The sequence below is a fragment of the Tyto alba genome, unplaced genomic scaffold, assembly GCF_018691265.1.
Source record: "Tyto alba isolate M040663 unplaced genomic scaffold, T.alba_DEE_v4.0 Super-Scaffold_39, whole genome shotgun sequence".
Classification (NCBI taxonomy): Eukaryota; Metazoa; Chordata; class Aves; order Strigiformes; family Tytonidae; genus Tyto; species Tyto alba.
The window spans coordinates 11,944,570-11,955,327 of record NW_024881314.1 but is presented as its reverse complement, the minus strand read 5'-3'; the positions used below and the strand labels follow the sequence as shown (position 1 = coordinate 11,955,327).

The following is a 10,758-nucleotide window of genomic DNA, read 5'->3' as shown; positions in this document are numbered from 1 at the left end:
CCGGGAGGGGACACGCGTTGCTCTGTCACTAAACCCGAGGCCAGGCTTTGCAGAGCCCGTGTGGGACATGGGGCACGGCCTTAAACAGCCCCCCCCAAGATGCTGCGAGGAGGTAAGCGAGGGGCAGCTGCACTTGCCGGTAGCAGGAACTTTTCCCCATGGGAAAACGCAACAGCAAGGGTTTCAAAACTGTTCAAAGGGCTGTGCGGGTCTGAAATTCAAACGTTGGTGGGTAGCACCTTGGCAGCACCCACAGCAACGGGGATCCTGCTGCTGAGCGCTGCCCCTCTCCTGGGGGACACCGCAACCACCAGTCCCACCGTCCTGAAAGCTTTGTCCCAGCAAACTGGTAGGGGGAATGCGAGGGTGGGCTGGGGACTGTAAATCCTCCCGCTCGCAGGGGTTTACACGTCTCACTCGCCGATCTTGGAAGCACTCGGTCCACTGAGGATTCGTGACCTGCTGTCCCCCGTGGAGGCACGCGCCTCAGCACCACCCTCCCCAGAACGCACGGAGGGGACACAGTTCTCTGCTGGGACATGCCTGTGAGCGGCACCGATGTCCCCCCATGCCGGCTTTGTGCAAGAGCACAGGTCCAAGGCGAGGGCGAGGCTGGGCTCGGGGACACCCCACCTTCGCGAGGGGGCTCGGGGACACCCTTTTGGGAAGCTCCAAGCAGTCACTGGGCCGGAGAGCAGCAGGGGTGAGGGCAGCGGAGCGGGGAGGGCCAGGCTCACCCTGCCACCCAGCTGGGCTGCCCCCCAGCCGGCCGTGACACTGCCCTAAGTCGAGAGTCCTGGCAATAAAATAAGCTATCGGTGAGCAGAGAGGCACGGCACGCTCTGGAGGATCACCCCTGCAGAGAAACACCACACTCTGGTATCTGCTGGCAGTACCTTGCGGCATCCTCGTCTCTAGCTGCTCCCCTCCCCAGTGAAACAGCCTGCTGAGCTAATCCCTGTGAAACGTCCCTGCTGGAACCGACATCAATCTGAGCAAAATCTTGAAATTTCCATCTCCAAAAACCAGAGGGAAGCTGCTGACTTTTGATCCATCCCAGTATTTTAAACCAGAACATGTGCAAAGGAGACAGTGCTTCATTCACCGAGGATAACAGTGGCATATAAACACAGGAGATACAAATTAGGAGTCTATGGATAAAAAAAGAGGGGGGGGGGGGTGTGTGGAATAAAAAAGAACAAGCATGGGAGCTGGTGCTCTGGGTTGGAAATGCAGCAGCAGCGCCTGAGCGCCGGTGAACCGTGAGCAGCCGCAGCAGCTCCTCGCTCCGGCAATCCTCTGGAAAAGCAGCAGCTCCTCTGACAGGAGCAACACAAAGCGGCAAGGCCAAAGTGTGTGTAACTCACCCCAGAGCTGAAACGGTGTTTCTTGTATAAAGATTTGCTATTTGAATGAATCGTTCAGGGATGCCCTGAGCTTTATTAAGGCAGCTGCACTGTAATTTGAACTGCCAGGCTCCCGGTTAGGCAAAGCCCAGCTGAGGGACAACAGCCACTTCAGGATTTTGTGGTTTGGTTGTTTTAATGTGAAAGGTAAGAACGGCCGCCAGCAGACTGTTCATCAGCTCATTAAATGATGAGCATCTGCCGGCGCTATAATTATGAACCCAGGTCTGAAGTGACTCACCTTGTTTTTATTGCTCCACAATGCAGAGAAAATCAACATGTAAATATTTTAATCAGTTCTTCAGTCGAATACCCTACAGGATTACTCTCACCATGAGTATCCAGATCTGCTGCGGGCTGCAACTTGAATTCAACACATTCTATATGCCCGCTTTAGACTTTATAAAAACATGAGATTAAATCAAGCAGTCCAGTCACTGAGTTATGATCCAATTAACGCACGCTGTTTGGTCTGCCGTATTGAACATAATCATTATGTTCAAATCCATGTTGCAGAGATAAATGCAAATCAAGTGCACCCCAGGGTACAGAAACAGTTGGTGTGCCCCACGCAAACTGCCTGACAGGCAAACCCTGTGGTTCCTCCTTCACCCAGGCACGCTCTGTGTCCTCGAATCCAGGGCTGAGAAGTTTCAGTGGGTCTTGAGGTGACTTGCACATTGGTCTGCCTGAGAGGAGAGTCACTAGCAGCAACACTTTCAGGGCACTAGCAGAATATTTCTTAAAATCGCTCCTATTTCCCTGTATACAGTCACTTCTGTAGGAATCAAGCGCCTACACAATAGAAAATACACATACATTATAGCTTATAACCAGAACATTATCTAATACCAAGCAACAGTAACACAATCTCCCAGGTACTTGAAAGTTGCTGACAAATACAATAAGAATTAAAATGCAGCTTGGAGAACATTAGGAAGGACATGATCATTTGAAGCTCTTCAAAGAAACAACCTGAGCAGGCAACAGCAAACAGACACCGCTGAGGCACATTCAACAAATCCTGAGTCTTCAAAAACGCTCCCAAGGTGATGCTCACAGGGCCCTTTGCTGCCAACTCACTTAAGCGCATCTTGATGACAGAAGGAAGCTGAGTATTTTAATTTGCCACTTGTTGAGAAAGGAGTGTGGTCCCGAGGACCTCAGAGCCTGTTCCTGTGGAGGGATGCACATGTCAGAATAACTGGTTTGGAGTTATTGAGTGAGTGTATTTTCCCTATGATTTGTCAAAAAATCAGCTTCATGTTTCTCAATTCATGCTTTGAATATTAAAGTTATTTCAGCATTTTTGTAAAAAATTCCTTTTGCTAACAACAAAAACTGTGTTAACACAAGACTACTATTTTCAGTGTTGTGACTACTTTCATAATTCTGACCTTTCAACCTGATTAAAAGTAGAAATGTTCTCAAAGTTTCAAAAATGAACCCAGGTTACCAACAACTTCCCTGTCTGCTGTACTGGTGAGGTTGTGATAATTATGTTTTTTGTTCCTTGACTTCTTCAGGCAAGATTTCTAAATATTAAAGGTGAAGCAAAGTTTGCCTCATACTCACCTCTACATTTGGGTTCACAGTTTTATGGTCTCCACATATCCAATTTAAAGTTTAAAAATTGCCCTTGGCCAGAAAAGTAATTTATATTACTGCAAAACCAGGCCCCAGAGAGAAACCATGCAGAAAAAGATGTATCTGTCCCCTGAGAAATGTACAGTTTAAATTAGCAGAGATTCCTTCACATTGGCTCCCTCTTGATAAATACAGCAATACAGATGCCAAGCTGAGAGCATCAAGATATTTCAAGGTAGACTCTTTGTCTTTCCCTGCACTAATACTACTCAGCGCTCATGCCAGTAATGGTCAGGAGCTGCTGAACACTTTTAAGAAGTCTATATGCGACCCATATTAAAAAGGCACAGAATTTTGGTATCATGCTGTAATCAAAATTCACCTAGGAGTTCAAATCCGAGTGGGATTGTCTTGTCTGTACTTTAAAAATGAACAAGATGAGAAACACTTTTACTAGCAGCACTGAAGACAGCACGGATCATGTCTTAGAGGCATTATAACCCATCAAGAGCTCTCCAGAACATGCAGAAACACTCCACGGCTCTCAAAAATATCACCCTCCCATTCTTGTGAAACTACAGCTAAATGGACTTACCCTAAATGGCCCATATCTATGATTTTGGGAAACTACTCCTTACAAAAATACAAAAACCTCCCTGTGAGTTCATCTGGGCAGATTCCACTACAGGCCACAAAGAAACATGCTGTGGTGGTTTGCTGAGTTATAGAAACCCTTGGAGAACACTGCAAAGGAACTTACTATGCTGATCAGATTGACAAGAAAAATGAACTTTTAGAGATCAGTGCCCCTGAGTTTTACCTCATTTCATATTCTGAAAGTGCCCCACTTAAATAGTCAATCGCAGATGTGAGATGCACAGAGAGGAGCTGAAGGAAACATTTGCAATATCCCATCAAAAAATAACTGCCAGAAAGATAAAATACACTAGTTTCCTTAAAACTTGGGAACAAATTTTTAAAAAGCAAGATAAAGTGTCTGATGCAATGAGTTACTCAGATTCCAGTTCGGCTGCATTAGCTGTATACTGAAACTACCTGCAAGGCCTGTAAGTTGTTTCACAATAAGCAAAGAGGCCTTTGTCATTTTTTGGCAAATGATGTCTCATCCAATATAAGTGATTTACTTAGATCCTTTGAAACCTCTCACAAAGTACACATATATTGAGCTATGTGAAATTCAAAATCAAAGAGCTACAAAGACCGTCATTGTGCGGAACTTGTTCCTCAACACTAACTATGGTTTGCCTCCAGAGCTCAATTAAATCGAAATGTATTCAGAGAAGGAGGACACAGCTCAACTTAGACCCTGGACTGACACCAAGGGGCAAAAAAAAAATTATTTCTACATATAAGCCTCTGAAATTTGCTTAAAGTTCACCATGAAGCAGGCAAACAGTAAAATCTTACATGATTTTATAATCACTTTTAAACTTACAATTGCTATTTAAGAATAAAAACTAAAAGAAACATAAGTTTCAACATCAATTTTTTGGCAAATAGTTACAAAGTAATGCAAAAATAACGGCTATGTGGTTGGAAATACATCATGAGAATCTATTTTCCCCAAAGGCAGTTTGGTTCTTCTCAGTTACATCATATTTCCACCAGCATTAAATGCCTTGGCATGTTCTTCTGCAAGAACAATAAAGCCATGCTCAGAGTGAAGAAGTCTCACAAAGAACAATTTAAGTCCACCTCCTTCCTTACCCTTTTGGCTTGCAGGGTCTGTGACCATCAGAGAGGAAGAAATTGTCACCAGTGTCGAAGAGCTCACACACAGAAACTGTTTAAACCCCAGTGGAAAATGATTTAACCAAATTGGTGATTTCTTCAGCCAATAAGCCCTCTGCCACGTCCCCTTTCATAGCAGTTTGTAATTCAGAACATATTTCAAACTGTATAAATATGATTCTCCACTGAATCAGCACCAAATGTGTTTATTGTTAAATAACCTCTAAAAAATAAAATCTTACAATGCAAGATTTTTACACTGGAGTTAAGCTTTGGGCCATACCTTAAATCCTCCCTGTTCACAGCAGCAGTGGCTGAACACACCTAAACATCCACGGCCAAAGCGACCGGGCGGGTAAGAGCCCGGGGAGAGTCACACCGCCCCTCCGCCACCGTCACAGGATGGATTGCACAAACACTTCTCATTTCAAGGTTTCTCTTTGCAAAACTGGAGTTACAGCAGCTGATTTTGTGCCGAAGCAGATAAAAAGAGCACATATAACCCATTTAACTGGCTTCAAATGAAGGCAGTCACTTCCAGCTAAAGAAGGAACCGCATTTTGAACCATTCCAGCTCTTTCTGCAGCGCTTATCTCACAAAAGCACACGTGGCTCTGTGATGCGCTGCTTGCAGGTACATTACTCAAGCCTGAAGTCAGATACTGTATTAACAAGTCATTAGAGCTGAGGTATTTTATGATAATAAGGCTGGGATAAATTCTTCATACTAAAATTGTTCTCAACTGGAGTCTGAATTCCTGGAAGAAGGTAACATCTTAATAAAATGTTCCAGCTATTCTTGGCACGCGGACAATTCTATCTATAGAGTCATTCTAATAGTGATTTGTGCCAGAAAAACAGAGAGCTAATTACTCTGAAAGCATTTGATGTACAGATAATCTGGAATCGATGCATACAGAGACAGAGATTATCTTCAATGGCATTGCTTTTCCTTGTCTCCAGACACTTTCTAACAAGTTCAGAACGCAGCAGGGTGACAGACTGCAATGCCACTTAGAGATTATATATTACATATTAAATATGCATTTAAATAAATATTCTGCCTTTTGCAGCTGCCTGTCTCATGGCTTGTAAAACATTAGGAAGCTGTTATTAAAATCTATCCCTCTGAAAAAGAATGATGTAGTCACTTGGCCAAGGAAGTATCTAATAAACTGACAACAGCTTTTGATGGTAGCTGAAAGGACTGTAAGGTTGAAAGCATCTCTGCCAGCCCCATTTAAGGTCTGACTCAGATCTTTTAATGAGATCAGACCACCGGGTTTTCATCTGTAAGCAAATCTTACCTATCGAAGAGGTGTTGAAATCTGTGGTTTTGAGGTTAAGCCAAGGCAGATAAAACAGTCTGAGGATCCTTCTGGATTTAGCAGGCCCTGTTCAAGACACAGATTTAGTTCGAAATAGGAAACATGAGAGGAGGCTGCCCTCAGGCCAGTCTGAGCCAGGGGGGGATCACCAGTTTCCGCCAGATCCATTCAGCCAGTGCCAAATTCCTTCTGAATGAATTCTGCCCTACCTTAATTCCCAGCCCACAGAAATTACTCAGATTAGGAGGGTTGACTGCTTCCTGGTCACTCTGAATGCTGGGTGCCACCTTCAGTAAATAAACACAAGGAAGTCCACGGGCTGCTCTGCTCCATTTGAACAGCCAGCAGGCGCTGACTGGGAGCAGCCATGGCAGGTTTTTTCCAACAGATGCTGATGCCAGAGCATATTAAATCCCAAAACATGAGAAAACAGACAGTCTGTAGCAAAACTGGATTTCACAAATCAAAGCAAATGAACCATTTTATTCACAGCCCTTATTCAGTAAAAGGAGTTCGCATACATAGCACCTTTAAAAAGTTCAGTGTGCTGTTAGCATTACAGTATTTTTCATTCAATTGCGTCAACGTACAGGTCACTGCTTTGCTCACACTTTCCACAGCATCATCTCTGTGGAGCAAGAATTCAAGTTTGCTTTTTAACTGAAAACTTAGTTACATTCATTTCAGCAAAGGTATACTTGAAATACCTTGTTATGATTTTGGAAGCAAAATCATCAAGTTAAAAAGGAAAAATTACTACAAGAATGCTATAAATTAAGAAAATAAAAGAATTTATTTTTTTTTTAAATAAAAATCTGTCCTGTCAGATATATACTGTATAGATTTAGCACTTTAGGAATTAATGGTCATTTCTTGGCATCATCATCATACCACATTACCACTCCACTCCCTACATTCAAGTACAGCTTAGCTGATCCCATGCTGTTGTGACCAACTCCTATTAAAGCTTTCATCCTTCATAGCTTTTACCAGCCAGTCCCTCTCATTCTCCTCATCAGAGTCACTCATATCACTGGAATCAGCAGCCAGGAGACGAGAATAATTAATTTTTTTCTGTCGTGGCAATTTAGATTGGACAATTAAGAACAAGAAGAGCCACAGCACTAGGCACACGCAGCATGCCCTGTAAAGAACTGCCAGGCCAAAGTGCTTCACAACAAATCCTCCTGCAAAACTGCCCAAGCTTGCCCCTCCACCATAGCAGAGGCCCTGGAGAAGAGCATGCAGGGACCTCTCCGTGCCTGGCGTGGCTATGTCATCCACCATCATGTTAACCACCCACCACAAAGCACCGCTACTGAAGGCAGATAAAATCTGGATAAGGAGAACTGACCACACAGTCCACAAGAAGGAGTAGCACAGAAGCTGCACTGCCAGGAGGCTCAGGCTAACTGCAACGATTGTGCCGCTTGAGAAAGTCCGCAGCAACTTCCCTTTGAAGAAATAAAGCAAAATTTCAGCAAGTAGCCCAACAGCCACAGAGAGCCCCATGTACAGCTCACTGCTGCCTCGGTCCTGCATCTGCCAGAAGAGAAAGTTGTGCACCGCAGACCCAGCCACGCCGGTGAGGAACACGGTGAAGGCGTACAGGATCGCTCGGCCGTCGCTCCACAGCAGGGCCAGGGCTTTGGCGGTTTTGTTAACACGGTCAGTTTTCTTGGGAACGTGGATGGGAAAAAAGACACTGACAAGCAACGAGAGCATTATCAGGAGAGCATAACCATAGAAATGGACAGCGAGGCGGGTGATTGTACTGCTGAGGAAGCAATTCAGTTGATCCACGAATATGGCAATGCTGCAGGCGCCTGCAGATGCACCCAGGTAACTCCAAATCCACAGCTTGCCATACCTATCAGTCGCGTCAATGAAGTCAAGATATTCATAGAGACTCTCATCCACTGTCCATTCGAGAGAAGTAGCCAACAGCTCCCAAAGCACGACAGCACCCAGTACCATAAGAAAAATCTGAAGCTCTCTGTCCTGAAAGATGTTTTGCACTGCCTCAAGGCCATCATCTTGAGCATCCTTCTGGTGGTCTGAAAGGCTTCCAGACACGTAAGCACCTCCAACAGTAGGAAGAGTTGTTTTAGACAAAGAGAGCTCGTTACTTTCAGTACCGTAAAGGCTTTCTTCAGCATTATCAGCAAGACCTATTGGAGCGGAACCCAGACTGCTCATTTCCTTCTCTAGTCCACGTCCATGTAAGGGAGGTCTGTAGGAAGCCAGCATTTCTGGTTCTCCTGATTCCCAGTTAACTGCTTTCACAGAAGTTGTCCAGCCAGAGGGACCATCCAAGTAGCCATCTGTCTTTATATCAGCTTCCCCAACCCCCCTGCCTTTTTTCTCAAGCGTATCTGTCAGGCCAAATAATCCCTGGAAGGCTGAACTGGTTAGTGTTGGCTTTCCGCTCGCTATCAAAACATCAGCAGTTGTCTTCATCGTTTCTTTTGACACAGCTTTTGCGCTTGTAATAGCACTCATGCTTAGAACACTGTAGTTGCTTGTGCCCAGAGCGGGCACCACGGTGGTGGCTGCCCGGTCCCCCGACTGCTGGCTGGCGTTACAGTACTTGTACCCCGCACGCCCGTCGGCGGGTGGGATGAGGGTGAGCAGCAGGCTGGCCCCCGCCGAGCCCAGCAAGGAGCTGGCAATCAGAAGGCGCCGCTTCCTGCGGCCCTTGGGGCAGCGGGAGCAGAAGGGAGCCCAGAGAGCTGCGGCCAGGTGCTTGGCTCCGGCCACGCCGCCCACCAGCGCGGCCGGCAGCCCCAGGTGCCGGAGGTACAGCGTGAGGAACGGGGCCGCGCAGGCCCTGCCCGCGCCCTGCAGGAGACGGAAGAGGCCGGAGAGGGCCAGGGCCCGGCCGACGTCCCACTGCTCGCTCATGGCGCCGCCGCATGCTCCTCCCGCGGGCACCGGCGAGGCGGCCACGCACCTCCGAACCCCCCGCCCAGGCCTCCGGACCGCGGTGACCGTACCTGAACGGCGACGGGACCTTCGCGGCCGCCTCCACCCACCCGCCCCGCCCCGGCCCTGCCCGCCCCGCACCTGCCGCCGCCCGCGGGGCCGCGCCCCGGGCCCGCCCCGTTGCCAGGAGACGGTGGGCGGTGGGAAGAACAGCGCCGCCTATCGTCCGGGAGGGGAACGGCCGCGGCCTGCCCGGACCCGCGTCACCTCAGCCCCTGTCACCTCAGCCCGGCCACCTCAGCCCCTGTCACCCCAGCCCCTGTCACCTCAGCCCCGGCCACCTCAGCCCCTGTCACCTCAGCCCCTGTCACCTCAGCCCGGCCACCTCAGCCCCTGTCACCTCAGCCCGGTCACCTCAGCCCCTGTCACCTCAGCCCCTGTCACCTCAGCCCGGACACCTCAGCCCGGTCACCTCAGCCCCTGTCACCTCAGCCCCTGTCACCTCAGCCCGGCCACCTCAGCCCCTGTCACCTCAGCCCCTGTCACCTCAGCCCCTGTCACCTCAGCCCGGTCACCCCAGCCCCTGTCACCTCAGCCCCTGTCACCTCAGCCCCTGTCACCTCAGCCCCGGCCACCTCAGCCCCTGTCACCTCAGCCCCTGTCACCTCAGCCCGGCCACCTCAGCCCCGGTCACCTCAGCCCCTGTCACCTCAGCCCCTGTCACCTCAGCCCCTGTCACCTCAGCTCCTGTCACCTCAGCCCCTGTCACCTCAGCCCCGGTCACCTCAGCTCGGCCATCTCAGCCCCTGTCACCTCAGCCCCTGTCACCTCAGCCCGGTCACCTCAGCCCCTGTCACCTCAGCCCCTGTCACCTCAGCCCGGTCACCTCAGCCCCGGTCACCTCAGCCCCTGTCACCTCAGCCCCTGTCACCTCAGCCCGGTCACCTCAGCCCCGGTCACCTCAGCCCCTGTCACCTCAGCCCCTGTCACCTCAGCCCGGTCACCTCAGCCCCTGTCACCTCAGCCCCTGTCACCTCAGCCCCTGTCACCTCAGCCCGGCCATCTCAGCCCCTGTCACCTCAGCCCGGTCACCTCAGCCCCGGTCACCTCAGCCCCTGTCACCTCAGCCCCTGTCACCTCAGCCCGGACACCTCAGCCCCGGTCACCTCAGCCCCTGTCACCTCAGCCCCTGTCACCTCAGCCCGGCCACCTCAGCCCGGTCACCTCAGCCCCTGTCACCTCAGCCCCTGTCACCTCAGCCCGGTCACCTCAGCCCCTGTCACCTCAGCCCCTGTCACCTCAGCCCCTGTCACCTCAGCCCCTGTCACCTCAGCCCGGCCACCTCAGCCCCTGTCACCTCAGCCCCGGCCACCTCAGCCCGGCCACCTCAGCCCGGTCACCTCAGCCCCTGTCACCTCAGCCCGGCCACCTCAGCCCCTGTCACCTCAGCCCCGGTCACCTCAGCCCGGTCACCTCAGCCCCTGTCACCTCAGCCCCTGTCACCTCAGCCCCTGTCACCTCAGCCCGGTCACCTCAGCCCCTGTCACCTCAGCCCCTGTCACCTCAGCCCCGGCCACCTCAGCCCCTGTCACCTCAGCCCCTGTCACCTCAGCCCCTCATGCCTTCCCCTGTCTGGCAGTTTGTACAGGAGTGTCCCAGCCACTGTGAAAAGGAGCTGATCAGCTCTGCTGCCTCTCGCACACAAAATAAGGGACATAAGGGGTGTTTTTTGTTCCCTGAAGTGGTGGCAGGAGTGTTCC

At 49.9% G+C, this 10,758-nt stretch overlaps 1 protein-coding gene across 2 annotated transcripts; it reads right to left on the bottom strand.

The window, feature by feature from the left end:
* Positions 1 to 1,663: 1,663 nt before the first annotated feature.
* On the bottom strand, positions 1,664 to 9,098 carry MFSD6L (major facilitator superfamily domain containing 6 like). 2 transcript variants are annotated; one of them, XR_006166343.1, is made up of 3 exons: positions 7,428 to 9,098; positions 6,053 to 6,139; positions 1,664 to 2,582 (listed from the first exon to the last, which is right to left on the bottom strand). XR_006166343.1 is itself a non-coding variant. In XM_009970267.3 (1 exon), exon 1 carries the CDS (start codon positions 8,975 to 8,977, stop codon positions 7,001 to 7,003), a length of 1,977 nt encoding a protein of 658 aa, XP_009968569.3. In that variant the 5' UTR covers positions 8,978 to 9,098; the 3' UTR covers positions 6,528 to 7,000. The 2 variants fall into 2 exon arrangements, 1 of the variants encoding a protein (XP_009968569.3); XM_009970267.3 differs by lacking the exons at positions 1,664 to 2,582; positions 6,053 to 6,139 and having other exon boundaries at positions 6,528 to 9,098.
* Positions 9,099 to 10,758: the final 1,660 nt, after the last annotated feature.